Raw genomic sequence first — 17,425 nt, forward strand, 5'->3', positions numbered from 1 at the left:
TCACCTCCCAGGTCCTGGCAGGGCGTCGTGGGCTGATGGTGGCCCCAAAGACGTCAGGCCCTAATCCGCGGAACTTGGAAACGACCCCCTTTGGAAACAGGGTCTTTGCGGGCGGGCTTACGTTAAGGATTCTGAGACAGCAGATGCTTCTGGATAATCTGGGCGGGCCCCGGACGCCATCCCAAGTGTCCTTATGAGAGGGAGGCGGAGGGGAGGTCTGACGCAGGCAGGGGAGAGGTCACGTGAACACGGAGGCAGAGACGGGGCGGTGCGGCCACAGCCTGTGACCACCAGTGGCCCCCAGAAGAGCCCCGAAGGGAGCACAGCCCTGCCGCCACCTGGATTCGGACTTCTGGCCCCCAGAACGGCAAGAGAACAAATTCCTGCTACTTGGAGCCCCCCGGTTTGTGGGGCTTTGTTACCACAGCCGCAGGAAACTACCACGACAGACGGGCGCAGGGAGCCCTCCTCTCCCTGGGCCCCGGCCGCCCCGGCCTCTCAGCGAGGAAGCCGACGGGCTGCTGAATGCTGAACCCCACAGAACCGGCTGTGACTCTGAATCTGGCTGGACACAGAATCCGGCTGGACTCCAGGCAACTAGGGACGCGGGGCTCTGGGGAGCGGGTGGTCTGGGCACCTGCCCAGTACCTCCCGGGGAACATGTGTCCTGGGCTCAGCTCCTCTGACCGCGTTCCGAGAGGAGCCACAGGGGCGCCTGGTAGCTCAGTCAGCGAAGCGTCCAACTCTTGATTTCGGTTCAGGGCACGATCTCATGGTTCGCGAGTTCGAGCCCCGCATTGGGCTCTCTGCTGTCAGCTCAGAGCCCACTTCGGATCCTCTGTTCCCCTCTCTCTGCACCCCACCCCACCCCCTGCTTGTGCTCACTCACACTCTCTCTCTCTCTCTCTCAAAAATAAGTGAACATTAAGAAAAAAAAAAGATGTGCTCCACAAGGTCTGAGCCTCCCACCTGGGCACCTCCGGGGCACATCCACTCAGACAACGACACCGCAAGCCCAGACGTGACGTCGCTAACAGTCACCGACAAAAGTCCCCCATGTGAGACACACACACGCTATCCTAGCTAATCCTCACAGAGGCCCCATCCTTCACCTTACCTTCCGACGGAAACCGCGCACGGAAAGCATTTTGCCCCAGGTCCGACTAGACGGTGGGGTGGAGGACACGGTGCCTGAGCCAGTGGTCTGTGTCCTTCCGCTCCGGCCTCAGACAGAGCCCCACGCCCAGGCAACTCAAGCCGGGCCCCGGGGGTCGCCAGCCCGAGAGGTCAGAGAAGAGCCAGCCCTGGGCTTTACGATATCCTGGGTTTGTTAAGGAAAAGCTTTTAGACTAGAGGCGCTCACTCCCCGATTCCTGGATCCTCCTGACGAGAAACAAGTAAACCCAAAGATCGATGCCTGGCTACTTAGCAAAGCACAAGGAGGTCTAGCAGGGAAGCAAAGAGCCTCACGCGTTCTCCTATGCTGCTAAATCAAGTTCCGGCCGGTTACAAGATACGAAAGCCAACCATCTGAAGGCACCTGAGAACGTGAAAAGCAGGTGGAAAGCAGAGGGGTCATCCCCTAAAAGAACGGGTTGCCCTGGGTAAGACACGTGTTAGTACAGACGGCTGGAACTCTGGTGGAGGGCAGCAGGCCTCCTAGCTTCAAGGCCGAGAACAGAGTCTGGGCACGGCTGGAAGTGAGGGGGACACCTCAATGGCTCAGAAAGGAGGCAGCCTGGAGGACAGATAGCCCTGAGGTGGGTCTGTAAACTCGGCCCAGGCCCTCGGCCAGCCCCTGAGCTGCCCCAAGGAGCAGAAGCGAGGAGCTGGTAGGCCAAGTGCGCGAGGCAGAGACGAGAGCGGAGATCTCAGTTTGAGTCAAGACAAATTAACTTCCGGAACAAAACACAAAACTCTCCAGAAACGAGAATCACCACAGTGGGCCGTCCACAACGCTCAGCACATGATCAAGGATTACCCGACGTTCACAGAAACGGGAAGATGTGACACAGTCAAGAGAAAAACGAGTCCACAGAAATTGATCCTGAGAAACCCAGGGGTTGAAATGAGCAGAGAAGACCTTAAGGCAGCTGATATAAAGTGAAAACTTTAATGCAAAATATGATCACAATAAACAGATGACATATCTCAGTAGAGAGACAGAAAATGTAAATAAAAGTAGGCACCAGGCTGGCTTAGTACAGCATGCGGCTTGATCTCAGGGTCACGAGTTCAAGCCCCGCACTGGGTGTAAAGCTCACTTTAAAATTAAAAAAAAAAAAAAAAATTTTTTTAAAGCAAGTGGAAATTCTAGAAATAAAAACTGCAGTAACTGAAATGTGGAAACTCACCAAATGGAATTAAGAACAAACCGGAGGCAGAAGGCGGGGTGAGTTAACTTGAAGACCGATTAATAGAAACTACCCAATATGAAAACTGACAAAAATGATTTTTAAAATGGACGGAGCCTGATGCCCAGTGGGACAACATCAAGCACCAACAATAAATGTAATAGGAACACCACAAGGAGAGAATAAATGAGATAGAAAAAAATACTTGAAGAAGCCATGAACGAATTTTCCCCAGACTTGGTGAAAAATTACAAACGTACAGATCCAAGAGGCTCAACAAAGCCAGGGCAGGATGAATACCAAGAAGACCGTCGCACGCATATCGCACTCAAGTGCCGAGAGACAGGGGTGCCGGGGGCTCCGTCAGTTAAGCGTCCGGCTTTTGGTTTTGGCTCAGGTCGCGATCTCATGGTTCGTGCGTTCGAGCCCTGTGTCGGGCTCGGTGCTGACGGCACGGGGCCCGCTTGGGATTCTCTCTCCCTCTCAAAATACATAAATAAACTTCGAAACACGAAACAAAACAGAAGCGCTGAAAGGCAAAGACGAGAGCTGGGAAGCAGCGTCGCCACCTAACGCGCGGGACGCCACGGCCGTGACAGCATTTCATACAGAGGCGGCAGCCAGAAGACGCCGGCAACCTGGAACTCTACATCGGCAAAGAGATCCTTTAACACTGAAGGAAAACAAAGACATTTCAGATAAATGAAAACCAGGAGGATTTGTCACTCAACAGGCAAGAAACGCTGAAGCGTTTCAAGCGGAAGAGAAATGATACCAGATGGAGACACAAATCTGCAGGAAGAATGAGGCGTACCAGAAGTGGTGGACGTGTAAGTAAATATTTTAAAATAGTGGTGTTTCCCTCTTAATTTCTTTTGTTTCTAATTTTTTTTTTTTTTACATTTATTTATTTTTTGAGAGACAGAGACAGAGCACAAGTCGGGGAGGGACAGAGGGAGAGGGAGACACAGAGTCCAAAGCAGGCTCCAGGCTCCGAGCTGTCGGCACAGAGCCCGACACGGGGCTTGAACTCACGAACTGTGAGATCGTGACCTGAGCTGAAGTCGGTCACTTAACCGACTGAGCCCCCCAGGCGCCCCCCCTCTTAATTTTTTTCAAAACAAAAATTATGGGGCACCTGGGTGACTCAGTCAGTTGAGCATCTGACTCTTGATTTCAGCTCAGGCCATGATCTCACGGTTCGTGAGTTCGAGCTGACAGCACAGAGCCTGCTTGGGCTTCTCTCTCTCTCTCTCTCTCTCTCTCTCTCTCTCAAAATAAATAAACTAAAAAAAAAATTTTTAAGGGTATTCCAAATAGGAGTGCCTGGGTGGCTCTGTCGGCTAAGCGTCCGACTCTTGCTCTTAGCTCAGGTCTTGAGCTCAGGGTCGTGAGTTCAAGCCTCATGTTGGGCTCTGCTCTGGGCGTGAACCCTACTTAAAAAAAAAAGAATATTCCCAATATTATTTATTCCCCACCCCCAAGTTGCTTTGGAGGAATTTGTGTTTATTATTTATCAGCTAATAAAAAAATTCTTCAATTTGGGGGAGGGATGTTTAAACACTGAAAAATGTAAATGGATAAAACGTTCACATTCAAAAGCCAATGCTATCGAACTGGATACACGATCGGGACTCAACCGTATGTTTTATAAGAAGCGGACTCTGGGAGCGCCTGGATGGCGCAGTCGGTTAAGCGTCCGACTTCAGCCAGGTCACGATCTCGCGGTCCGTGAGTTCGAGCCCCGCGTCGGGCTCTGGGCTGATGGCTCAGAGCCTGGAGCCTGTTTCCGATTCTGTGTCTCCCTCTCTCTCTGCCCCTCCCCCGTTCATGCTCTGTCTCTCTCTGTCCCAAAAATAAATAAAAAATGTTGAAAAAAAAATTTTTTTTTAAAAAAAAGAAGCGGACTCTGAACACAAGGACACAAACAGGCTGAGCGTAAAAGAATGGAAGAGTTGTGCTGTGCAAACAGTAAACACGAGGAAGCTCGGAGGGCTGACTTAACACGAGACTTCAAGCCGCATTCATCAGCAGAATCATCACCACAAACGTGTGCCAACTTAATAACAGATTCACACACACGAACCAAGCCTGAAGGAGCAAAAAGCGGAAACGGACAAATCCAGTCAGTGTTGGGAGATGTTGAAAACCTTTCTCAGCAACTGGTGGAAACCCCCCGAATCCCTCCCACCCAACATCAGTAATGACACAGGACATGTGAACACTACGTGATATTTCTAGGCGCCCGGCAGTTTTAGGTGTTTGAGATCAGCCATGAATGCTATTGAGGACAAAACCCTGGTCTCATGGAAGAGATGGTCTTATGGTCTTAGGAAAAATGGGGGGGGGGGGGGGGGGGGGGGGAAGGAATGGAGAAGGAAAAAAGAAAACCAGAATAAAAACTCGAAGTATGTTTACTATCTTCCAGAAAAGAAGGTCCTAAATCTCTGAATAAAGAACAAGATGATATTTTTTTTTAAAAAAAGAAAAGGGAAACCAAAACAGAACTCTTGAAAACGGAAAAGGATAATGGCGATAAAGGGACTAACAGAGGGCTGGGAGACAATGGGACACAATCTCCCAAGAGCTGAGCAAACATCTCCCAGATCAACAAGAGGAGAAAAGAGATCAGGGGATTAGCAGGTCAGCCAGGAGATCCCAATTCCAGATACAAGGAGTTCCAGAAAGAACTCAAGATTGAAAGCAGGAAATTCTCACGGGAGTAACAGAAAAGTCAGTCCCCAGGCCGAAGGGCCCCACCCCGTGCCCAGCACAGCGGCACAGCGTTGAGAACAAGCACCATCATGGGCTAGTTCGGGGCACAGGGGGAACAAGGGAAGCCCCCGTGAGCCTCCTGGGGCCAGATCACAGACGGGACAACTGAAATCAGAATGGCACCCGCGATGGAGACGGAAGACCACGAAGCAACATCTTCAAAAACCTGAGGAAATAGGGGCACCTGGGTGGCTCAGTCGGTTGAGCGTCCGACTTTGGCTGAGGTCATGATCTCACGGTTCCTGGGTTTGAGCCCCACATCAGGCTCTGTGCTGACAGCTCAGAGCCTGGAACCTGCTTCTGATTCTGTATCTCCCTCTCTCTGCCCTTTCCCTGCTCACACTCTGTCTCTCTCTCTCCCTCTCTTTCTCTCAAAAATAAACATTAAAAAAAATTTTTTTTTTAAAACTGAGAAAATATTTTTCAGTATTTTCAATATTCTATACCCAGCTAAACCAAAAGTAACTGAGGAGTAAAGATATTTTCAGAACCAAAGGCGAGAGTAATATCTATGTAATGTCCCTTAGCTATCCAGAATACCTCCTTCAGCAAAACGAGTGAGCCCAGGCGGAGAGAGGGGACCAGAGTGCGGGGACCGACACAGAGGGACAGTGGCACAGGGGACGCGGGGCGACAGCCGTGCAGGGGCCTTCCCGGGACCAGAACAGACCGGGGCAGGACGCGGGACCCCGGGAGAAAACGCCCCAACAGCAGGCACCGCCACAATGGGGGTGTAAGGCAGGAGAGAGTTCTGGAATAGGCGGGTGGCAGGGCCGGGTAGGAAAGCTGCTGCACTCAGTGTCCTGAGCCGGTCGGTGACAAACCATCCCCAGGGTCAAGGTTTAACCAAAAGCTAGACTGTGGTGGGAGGTGGAGGGAGAGGAAGGGGTGGAGGGGCCTTGGGAGAGCCGAGGTTCCGCTGCACCTGTGGGAAAACGGAAAGCTCAGACGACACTGCAGGAGGCGCGGACAATCTGTCGTCTTGGCCCTTCACCCAGCGTCCTGGAGGGATGATCACGACCAAGGTTTAGGGACAGCAAGATGCAGAAAAAGGTGAGTAGCACGGTGTGTGCGCGCGCGTGTGTCTGGGGGTGCCTCTGTGTCTGCGGGAAGGTGTCCGTGTGTGCCTCTGCGGGGATCCGTGTGTGCGTGTGCGCCTCTCAGTATCTGTGTGGGTGTCTTGTGTCTGTGTGGAGGGATAGGTCTGTGCGTGTGCATCTGTGTGTGCACATCTGCGTGTGTGCGTGCGTGTCTATCTAGAAATGACTGTGTGAACAGGAACACAGCCGGGGAAGGGTATACCTCGGGGGTCACCATGGTTAGAGGGTTGGGGACAGCCAAGCCACGGGATGAGAGACGGAAGATGGCCAGAAAGGACAAAGCACCTGCTTTCTGTGGGAAAGGCTCTAACACAAGAGCTCTCTGCCCGGTGCACACGGACCAACGGATCAGGTGACCTTTTGAACGAGTGAAGCCGGAAATCACGGGTAAAAATCACATGGGCCTGTGTACAGAGCGCGCGTCTCAAGAGAGACTCCAGTTTTCGTCAGACGGTCAAGGGAGCAGTGACCACCCCCCACCCCCCCGAGCAGTAAGAACAAGTCACCTGAGGCCGATCTTCTGCCCGGGCCACCGGCCCCACCCCAGAAGGTGCGTGAGATGAAAGGCGGTCCGCCCAGACACCAGGTGCGGAGCACGGCGGGGGGCTGGACACTGGTCCCGAGACTCAGGTCCCAGTTCCCGGACTGGGAACGCCACCGACAGGCAGCAGGGACTTGGAGGTGTGACAACGTGGAGGTGGGAGAGGCCCCGGGTCTGCAATCGCAGGGGCCCTTGTGGGAGGAAGGCAGGGAGCCGGGGAGCCGGGGAGCCGGGGACGCGGGGCCCAAGGACTGAGGACGGCCCCCAGAAGCTCAAAGGGGACGCAATGGGCTCTCCCGGAGCGAGGTGTCACTCAGTTTCGGCCCAGTGACACCCATCTCGGACTTCTGGCTTCCTATGCGGAAGCCCCGAAGTTTGTGGTGATTTGTTACAGCAGCCACAGGAAACTCTTTCAAGCGCTAATTCGAAAAAGAAATGTTTACAGGACTTTCGCCAAGTCAAAGAAAAGGTGAAATGTAACAGGGCACCTGCTGCACCCACCGCCTGCCGCCCCGACACCCTGTTTTCTCCTGCGTCCTCACTGTCTGCCTGGCCCGGTTGGTTCTGACACAGACAGGGCAGGGGGCAGGAGACCACACAATCGCAAAGCGAACCCCTGTCGTCTTCCCTGAGAGGGTGGGAGGGATGGCCCCCAGCACGCCTGTCCCTCCCGTCCCTCCTGTCCCTCCCACGTGCCTCCGGCAGCCTCAACCAGCCTCCCCCCTGCGCCTCCCCCCACACGCCCTCCGGCACCCACAGCCAGCGCCCAGTCCCAGCCCTACAGCCTCATCTGCTCCCCGGCCCTCCCTTCCCAGCAGCCTTCATTCTAGAAAGTGGGAGCGAGGCCTGCCCTTGACCCTGGGGCTGCCAGCACCGGCAGCTGCCCTCTCTCTGCCGCGCAGGCCTGCTCGGTGCCCCTCTCCTCACCCCGACCCACCCCACGACACAGCCGCCACGGCCGCCCCACACGTCCAGCCCGAGTCCATGGCCTTCCCTCTGGCCCCCATGGCCTCCCTCGCCCCGCTGGTCCCCACGGCCCCAGAAGTGCCCACGTCCCTCACTGCCCGTCGGCCAGGGCCCTCGCTGTGGGCACCCAAGCACTGGGCCGTCCACCTGAGGAGCGTCCCTCAAGTCCGGGTCCCGCGCCGAGCCCTGCGTGCCTGCGGTCTCTGGTCGTCAAACCCACCGGGTGGGGTGGCATTTTTATGAAGTTCACACGGTGACAATTATGTTTCCACAGTAAAACTTTAACCACACTCTACTCCTCCTCCCCTCCCCCACTGCCCGTTCCAGACGCCAGGACCCCTCCCCGTGCGCTTCACCCCACGGCCAGGGTGGGGGTGCTGCCCCCTCCGCTGCGCCCCTCCTCTCCGGAGCCGGCCCCCTGCGGGACCACCGGCCTCCCACGGGCCCCTCCCACAGCACACCGTGACCACGGCATCACTGACACGGGCGCTCCCAGGGCCCCGGACAGACCCCTCATAACCAAGAGCGGCCTCCTGGCAGGCCACGTTCCCGAGCCATCCTCTAAGGGGACCTGAGGCACGAGTGGGCGGTCACCTGCCCAAGGCCTCATCCCAGGAAAGTGGCCGGGCAGGTGCCAGGCCAGGAGGCACACTCGGAAGCCCCTGTCTGCACCCAACTCCGGGGCTGCTCTCCATCTACACCCTACAACCCTGGGGCTCTGTCCGCACCCCACAACTCTGGACTGCTCTGTCTACACCACACAACTCTGGGCTGCTCTGTCCACACCCCACAACTCTGGGCTGCTCTGTCCACACCCCACAACTCTGGGCCACTCTGTCTATATCCCACAACTCTGGACAGCTCTATCTATACAACTCTGGGCCACTCTGTCTACACCCCACAACTCTGGGCCGCTCTGTCTACACCCCACAACTCTGGACAGCTCTATCTACACAACTCTGGGCCACTCTGTCTACACCCCACAACTCTGGGCCGCTCTATCTATACAACTCTGGGCCACTCTGTCTACACCCCACAACTCTGGGCCGCTCTGTCCGCACCCCACAACTCTGGACAGCTCTATCTATACAACTCTGGGCCACTCTGTCTACACCCCACAACTCTGGGCCGCTCTGTCCACACCCCACAACTCTGGACTGCTCTGTCTACACCACACAACTCCAAGGCTGCTCCCTATCTATACCCACAACTCTGGGGCTCTGCCTATACCCCACAAGTCTGGGGCTCCTTTCCATCTACACTCCACAACTCCAGGGCTGCTCTCCATCTATACCCCAAAACTCCGGGGATTCTGTCTACACTCCACAACTCTGGACCACTCTGTCTACACCCCACAACTCTGGGCCACTCTGTCTACACCCCACAACTCTGGGCCACTCTGTCTCTACACCCCATAACTCTGGGCCGCTCTGTCCACACCCCACAACTCTGGGCTGCTCTGTCCACACCCCACAACTCTGGGTAGCTCTGTCTACACCCCACAACTCTGGGCCACTCTCTGTCTATACCTCACAACTCTGGGCCGCTCTGTCCACACCCCACAACTCTGGGCCACTCTGTCTACACCCCATAACTCTGGGCCGCTCTGTCCACACCCACAACTCTGGGTAGCTCTGTCTACACCCCACAACTCTGGGCCACTCTCTGTCTATACCCCACAACTCTGGGCCACTCTGTCTATACCCCACAACTCTGGACCACTCTCTGTCTATACCCCACAACTCTGGACCGCTCTGTCTACACCCCACAACTCTGGGGCACTCTCTCTCTACACCCCACAACTCTGGGCCGCTCTCTGCACCCCACAACTCTGGGCCGCTCTCTGTCTGCACCCCACAACTCTGGGCCGCTCTCTATCTACACCCCACAACTCTGGGCCGCTCTCTGTCTGCACCCCACAACTCTGGGCCACTCTGTCTACACCCCACAACTCTGGGCCGCTCTGTCCACACCCCACAACTCTGGGCCGCTCTGTCTACACCCCACAACTCTGGGCCACTCTGTCCACACCCCACAACTCTGGACGACTCTCTGTCTATACAGCACAACTCTGGGCCACTCTGTCTATATCCCACAACTCTGGGCTGCTCTGTCCGCACCCACAACTCTGGGCCGCTCTGTCCACACCCCACAACTCTGGGCCGCTCTGTCTACACCCCACAACTCTGGGCCACTCTGTCTACACCCCACAACTCTGGACCACTCTGCCCACACCCCACAACTCTGGACCACTCTCTGTCTATACCCCACAACTCTGGGCCACTCTGTCTATATCCCACAACTCTGGGCTGCTCTGTCCACACCCCACAACTCTGGGCCACTCTGTCTACACCCCACAACTCTGGGCCACTCTGTCCACACCCCACAACTCTGGACGACTCTCTGTCTATACAGCACAACTCTGGGCCGCTCTGTCTGCACCCCACAACTCTGGACCGCTCTCTGTCTACACCCCACAACTCTGGACCGCTCTCTGTCTGCACCCCACAACTCTGGGCCGCTCTGTCTACACCCCACAACCGGGAAACCCGCCCGGCCGCTGCACTGACGTTGCCACAGTTAATCGCTGGAGTTAGGGTCCCTGGAGACACCTCGACCCAAAACAATGCGGCCGCCTGCTGGGGGCGACCAGGAAACTCCAGACCGGACGCAGACACGGGCCCCCGGGCTCCGGCCCAGGTCTGGGCGAGCGCGGTGGGCACGGCGGGCCCGGGTTCTCGGCCCATCCGCCGCCCCCCACCCCGACCCCGGACCGGGACCCTCGGGTCCTGCCAAGGACCGGTCGGCCCCTCGGAGACCCCACAACCCAGGCCCCGGCGGGGTCCGCCCGCGCCGGGCCCACGACAAAGTCCTCGGCGGAGAGCCCAGGAACAAAAGGAGAGCGGCGGACGGCCGGGCGGCCCGGGGACGCGGGGACCCAGACGAGCCGGACGCCGGCCGCCCCCAGGCCCCCTCGACCCTCGGCCTCGCTGGGCGGGGCCGGCGGCCGGGCCGCGGAGAGCGCGAGCGCGCGCCCAGAGAAGAAAGAAACGGAGGCGGGGCGACCCTGCGCCCGGCCCGCAACCTACCGGCCGCTCGCTCCGCCGGCCGCGATCCGCTCCGCCCGCGCGCGCAACGGTCGCTCCGCTGCCGCCGCCCGCCCAGGGGGCGGGAGCCCTGGTGGGCGGGGGGCGGGGGGGCGTGGTCTGTGCGAGGGCGGGGCGGGTGGAAGGCGTGGTCTCTAAGGACGTGGGCGGGTCCAAGACCGAGCCAGAATGCTTGGCCTGTGGGGCGGGGCCTCGGTGACGGGGCGGAGCCGCCGGGGGCGGGGCGGGCCTACGGGGGCGGGGCGGGCCTACGGGGGCGGAGTCTACAGGGGTGAGAGACTGGGCGCGCGGCCAGGCTTCCAGGGGACGAGGGTAGAAAGAAATGAGGGGCGGGGCCTCAGCCGGAGGCGGGGCCTGCGCGGCGGATATGGGGGGGCGGAGTCTCCGGACCCGGGACAAGACTTCCGCTGCCCGCGCGGAGGTGGACGGAGACTCCGGCGGTGGAATCCTTCCAGATACCCCGCCCAGTCCTCTCTTTTCTGTAAGCCCCGATCCCCTCCCATTCTGGGGCTTTTCCTGCGCCTCCGCCCCGGGCTCCACCTTACACACCTGCCCAGGTCTCCTCCCATCTCCTCGGCCCCTCCTACGCTCCCGCCAGGAGTCCCCTCCCGACCCGCCCACCCGAGTCCCTTCCCGTCTCCCCCGCCGCGTTCCTCCCAGCTAGAGTCTCCTCTCGCGTCCCTGCCCCGGGTCTCCTCCCGACTCCCCCCTTCCCAGCCCGGGTTGCCTCGCGTCTCCCGGGCCCCGTATCCCCCCCCCGCCCCTCCCAGCCTGGGTTCCCTCCTGACCCACCACCACCCGGGTCCTCTCCCGACTCCCGAGTTCCCCCCTCAGGGTCCCTTCTTGCCTCCTGGGCCCCCTATCCCCCCCGCCAGCCCGGGTTCCCAACTGCGCCCCCGCCTGGGCACCCCTCGCGAGACCCCCACTCTGGCCCCGATTCCTCTCCAGCCCGGTCCCTGAAGGCGAGTGGACGCTTCCTCCATGACCCCGCCCAGAGTCTGGGATCCCGCACCCTCTCCAGAGGACCTTGATGTGCATCTAGACTGAATTCCACCTGGAAATAAGGGAGGGGAGCAGATGAGAAGTGTGTTGTCCCCCCAGGAGCACAATCATGCCCTAGTCCTTCCCACAGGTGCGAGAGCCAGGCAGGCTTTGCCCGGTTGCCCTGGAGGTCCCCAGGGGCACTGCTCCAACCCTCCCCTCCTGCCTGAGTCCCCCAGGAGACCCTCCAGGGTTACCTCTCCCCTGCCTTCTATTGTCTTCTTCCTCAGCAATCACTGTTTCTTTGGAAATTAGTTTCTCTGTAGTCATAATGACCAGCTAGAGTACTTTGGGGTAACAGTCCCCTGGGCATTTGCCCTACACTCTAAGTGGGGAAAATCAAGTGCAGGATTCCTGACTAGTTGGGTCCTGGCTTTCAATTACACAGCCAGCTCTCAGACCTGGCCGAAGCCTGCTGGGTTGTCTATTACATCATCACGACAAATACACTAGCCATCACACTTCCAGTCCCTCTGTTGAATGGAAAAATCGGAGAACTAAGCCACGTTTCATATTCCCTCCAGAGCTCCCAAAACGATAGCAAGGGGGATCTTCCCCTACAGCATATTGTCAGTACGCGTCTTCCCCTTGTTGCAAATAAACCACCTCGCTGGACAGAGTTATAGAATGTGGAGCCGGCATGGTGGACGCGGGTGGGCCACCAGGAGAGCTGCCACGGGGCCAGAAATGGGGAGCTCTGAGACGCTGGGGGCCCACTGTCTCCACAGCGGCACTGCCGTGGCCTGTGAACCCGGGGAACTCATGTTGCGGCCTCGCCCCCAGTGCGGTGGTGTCGGGGACGAGGCCTCTGGGAGGTGATTGGGTCCCCCACAAATGGGATTCGTGCCTTGCGAAAGAGACTCCGGTGAGCTCCCTCGTCCTTCACCACCGGCTGGCTATGAACCGGTGAAGCTCTCACCAGACACTCAATCTGCCGTTGCCTTGATCTTGGACTTCCAGCCTCGGGAGCTCTGTTGTTGATAAGTGTCCCCCTCACCAGCCTGTAGTATTTTTGTCCCAGCAACCCAGGTGGACTGAGACGAGCACCCAAGCCTGCCTCCGCTGTATGTCCAGGGACAGGTGCAGGAGAGCAGGTGGGCAGTGTCCCGCCCAGTCACAGGCCTCAGCCCCTTCCGATCGGATCACGTATCCCTCCTGCCTCCTGAGACTCTGTCCTCCCTGCCTTGTCTCAGCTGTGTCTCAGCTGCCGGCTTAAGCCAGGGTCCCTTTTTCATCCTCTCGTTTCCTTTCACCAGCGCTGGGGCCCCTGCTCCTTCCGGCTTGCCCTTGACTCCTCCTCTTGTGCCTTGTTTCCCTTTGAAACAGGCCACTCACTGCCTGTCCATCCTTCACGCGCTTGTGTCCTGGACCCTGTGCAGCGCCGTCCCTTCTCCCGTCTCCCTCTCTTCTGAATGTATCACCTGTTTTGTGTGGCTTCAGAAATACTTGTCTCCCCTCTCCATGCCTCCCCACCGCGTTTTCCTGGTTGGGATCTCCTCCTCATTAGGCCTTGTGTTTTGTTTCGGTCCCAGGAGGAAATTTGAGAAGAGTCTAACAAAGCCCCAGTTGGTAGGAAAGGCAGAGAGTGAGTGCAGAGCCAGGACCCACAGTGTGGGGGGAACAGGTGCCGCCTCCAGGGCTGAGGGAGCGTGGGGACAACCCAGAGAGACAGGGAGAGATGGAGCAGCCAGACAGGACCCAGGGGAATGGCTCCACACAGAGAAAGCTGGGGAATAAGCCCCACCCTCACCCTCCTCCCGCTTTCTCGCCTTCTAGGCTCCTGCTGAGTCCCACCAGTGGAGGCTTCGGGAGCAGGGAGGAGGAGTGGAGAGCCGCCCTGGGAGGTGGGTGGTGCAGCAGGCCTTCGTCTTGCTTCTCCGCACGTGTGTGCCGGGTCCACGCAGGCAGGCAGCACGCCTGGGAGGAGGGAGGGTGCTGATGCAGCAGGGGTGGGGCGGGGGAGCTGCTTCCGTGCTGGCCCATCCCTTCGGGGCACTCAGGACCCCTGGAAGTGGGGAATGTCATGCTGAGAAGGGGTGGAAAGGGAAACTGAGTCTCTATTTGGGAAGACAGGTCTTATCGATTAAGTTCCCTCTACCAGTCAGGTGCTTTACAAGAGCCTCCGGCCAGGGGTGCCTGGGTGGCTCAGTGGGTTGAGCGTCTGACTCTTAATTTCAGATCAGGTCATGATCTCACAGTTCATGAGTTCGAGCCCCACGTCAGGCTCTCTCTGTCTCTGCCTGTTCCTCCCCCACTGTGCTCTCTCTCAAAAGAAATAAATAAGCTTTACAAAAACAGAAAATAACAAGAATGTGTGGTCGTGGCCCTGGGACACTGTTCCCACTCCCTGTGAAGCCTGACGCCCGCCTGACACGCCGGAAGTGACGTTTGGCCCGTGTCTGGGGGCCCCAGGATCCAGTCAAGCTGACTTCGAGTTCATCACAGGCACCCCTACGGCTCCGCCTGGCACACACCCGTGGTCTTCATTCTTTATCTGTGTTTTCTTTTTTTTTAATGTTTGTTTTTATCTATTTCTGAGAGAGAGTAGGAGGAGCAGGGGGAGGGGCAGAGAGAGAGAGAAAGACCGAGAACCCCAAGCCGACTCCACGCCATCAGCACAGAGATCAACGTAGGCCTCGACCCCACGAACTATGATATCATGACCTGAGCCGAAACTGAGTCAGACACAACCGACTGAGCCACCCAGCCGCCCCTATTTTTTTAATTTTTTTTAATGTTTGTTTTTGAGACAGAGAGAGAGCACAAGCAGAGGAGGGGCAGAGAGAGAGGGAGGCACAGAATCCGAAGCGGGCTCCAGGCTCCAAGTTGTCAGCACAGAGCCCAACATGGGGCTCGAACCCACGAAACGTGAGAGCATGACCTGAGCCAAAGTCGGACGCTCAACCGACTGAGCCATCCAGGGGCCTCGCCCCTGTTTTTTTTAAAGTTTAGTTTATTTTTGAGAGAGAGAAAGAGATAATGCAGAGGAGGAGCAGAGAGAGGAGGGGGGACAGAGGATCCGAAGCAGGCTTATAAATAGCTCCCCCTTTCTCTCTAGGAGTCCGTTTGGGGCGATAAAGCATCTGGTCACCCAGCCTCAGAAATGTCCTCTGAGGAGCGCCCGCCCACAGGCTGTGGTGGCGGCCGCCTTCTGCGGGCTGGGGCCCCGGGGGCGCAAGGGGGGACGTGGGGGGCGCCTGAGTGAGCAGCCGGGCGGGGGCTGGACCGCGGGGCCCTGTGGCAAGCGGGCGCTAGAGGCTGGTTGGCTCCCACGATGGCAGAAGAGGAGAGCTGGTGGGCAGGAGGCTGCGGTGCCCACTCCCCCCCCCCCCCGGCCCGGTGGAAAGCCACAGACATTTCCGTTCTGTTCCGGGGCCCAGAGCCGGCCTGAGGGGATGCGGGACCCCTCGGCGGGAGGACCCCTCACGCCAATGCGGCTCTCTACGGTAGACGTGTCTCCCGCCTCCAGGGTCGCTCTGTCCCCAAAAGAGGGCTGCCCGGACTTTATGAGAACTGTCCCTTTCAGGGTTTGAGCAGACGCTGGCTCCAGGCCACCCCAAACCCCGTCCTGCCCTGAGGTTAGAGCCGGGCTGGCATGGAGGGGCCCAGTCCGTAGCACATGCACCAGTGGGTCCACAGCCCCCATGGATGTCCTCCTCGTCCCTAAATGTAAAATTGTACAGACGCTACCCGGCAGCTGGCGGGACCCCCCCCAAGCAGTCCCCGGCCCTGTGGGTTCTGGGACCCCACGGCTGCCCCCTCGGATGCAAAGCCATCCAGCAGAAGCCGAGCCACACCCCAAAGGACGGCGATGCGATCCGTGGTCCTCGCGGGGACACGGTGGCTGTGTGTGTCACATTCTACCCCGGCTCCCCGCTCTGTGCAGACATTTTCCAATTTCCCTTGTCATTAAAAAGGGGGGCTTTCCTGCACAAAGCGGCTTCTCAGTCACTAAGAACACTGACCTAGGGAAGGAGGCACAGAGCCCTCCCCCCCCACAGCTGGGCAGGCCCAGAGCTCGCTCACACCCTCACACCGATGGTCAATGCCACCGGGGGAGGAGGCCCCAAGGCCACCAGTGCGGGGTTCACTGCGCTCCTGGAACTCACCTGCCAGTGAGTAGGGGGGAGTCGGGACACCGTGGGGCGGGGGTGGGGGGGGTGGGTTCTAGGGGCTGAGTGCTGATCCCCCTTCCCCGGCTGGCCACCAGACGGCTCACCAGTGGGAGTGACTGCCCGCAGCCTGTGGTCTCTGGGGACACGCCCCCTCCCTCCCCCGCCCCCCACCACCCCCAGCAGGCATGGACTCCAGAGAGGAGGCCTGAGGCTTGTTCCTGGCCAGGACCGTGGGTGGCTCCCCCTGGGGGCAGGGTGCCTGCCCCCTCCCCACTGGTCTGCTCCTCCCTGCGGTGGGACTTGCTACCTGGGGGGTGGGGAGTGAGCCGCCAGCGTGGTCTCCTGCCAGCAGCTCCCCCCCCCCCCACCGGCCTGCACCTCGCTCACCTTCCTTACTGTCCCCTGGGATGCAGGCAGCGCTGGGTCAACCCAGAGGAGAGGATGTGGCGCTCTGGGTCACCCATCTGGAGCCAGGTGGGCACATCTACCTCATCTGCTCTGAGAGCAGGAAGGATTAGCTGGAAACCCCATTGCCTTCTCCCACTGTCCCTGCACTGTCCCCTCACTGTCCCCCCCACTATCTCCTGCCACTGTCTCCCATCACTGTCCTCCCTCACTGCCCCCTCACTGTCCCACACTGTGACCTCACTGTCCCTTCACTGTCCCCCCACTATCTCCCGCCACTGTCCCCCATCACTGTCCCCCTCACTGCCCCCTCACTGTCCCTTCACTGTCCCCCTCACTGCCCCCTCACTGTCCCACACGGTCCCCTCACTGTCTCACACTGTGACCTCACTGTCCCTTCACTGTCCCCCTCACTGCCCCCTCACTGTCCTCCCTCACTGCCCCCCTCACTGTCCCCATCACTGTCCTCCCTCACTGTCCCCTCACTGTCCTGCCCTGCCCACCCCATCCTTCTGTACGTCCGGTCAGTGTGGTCTCTGCTGGTCCTCCCAGCACTCCATGCAGCCCGGTTGCCCCAGCTCCCGGGGGGGGGGGGGGTATTCTGTCCTTGACCTAGAAAGGCCTGGCCACATGAGCCCCTCCCTCAGACACACACCTCTGGTGTAGACGTCACCAGGTCGGCTTCCCTGGCTCCCACCCTGCCCCTGACACCTGTTCCCCCCCCCCCCCCCGCTCCCCTGCACCCACCCCCTGAACCCATTCTGCAGGTGGAGACTGAGGCTGGAGCAGGGGCAGTAGCAAGTCAGGACTGGGTGACGGGGCTGGGATTTGATCCCAAAGCCTGACTCGGCCCCTCCCCTCGAGCCCTGGGCCACCGCCCGAGGCCGGCCACACACATTGCCTGGTCCTGTTCACAGTCCCACGGCCTCGTCTTCTGCAGGAGGAAAGCCGATTGTCCTCAAATGGCCCCTGTGTGCCTCCCAAGAAGTCACGAGACGGGACGTGGGGGCCTCACAGCCGA

General features: G+C 58.9%; 2 protein-coding genes across 3 annotated transcripts in view; one reads left to right on the forward strand and one right to left on the reverse strand.

Moving 5' to 3' along the window:
- Nucleotides 1–10,874, reverse strand: part of RGS12 (regulator of G protein signaling 12) — a 118,807-nt gene extending 107,933 nt beyond the window's left edge. For both annotated transcript variants that reach the window (XM_043573102.1, XM_043573103.1), the window contains exon 1: nt 10,826–10,874. The gene's annotated coding sequence lies outside the window, so the exon portion shown is untranslated. The remainder of the gene's footprint in view (nt 1–10,825) is intronic.
- LOC122469538 lies at nt 7,776–10,044 on the forward strand. The gene is made up of 3 exons (XM_043557039.1): nt 7,776–7,959; nt 8,303–8,979; nt 9,012–10,044. Exons 1-3 carry the CDS (start codon nt 7,776–7,778, stop codon nt 9,366–9,368), a joined length of 1,218 nt encoding a protein of 405 aa, XP_043412974.1. The 3' UTR covers nt 9,369–10,044.
- Nucleotides 10,875–17,425: the final 6,551 nt, after the last annotated feature.

Source organism: Prionailurus bengalensis, chromosome B1, assembly GCF_016509475.1.
Source record: "Prionailurus bengalensis isolate Pbe53 chromosome B1, Fcat_Pben_1.1_paternal_pri, whole genome shotgun sequence".
NCBI classification, from domain to species: Eukaryota; Metazoa; Chordata; class Mammalia; order Carnivora; family Felidae; genus Prionailurus; species Prionailurus bengalensis.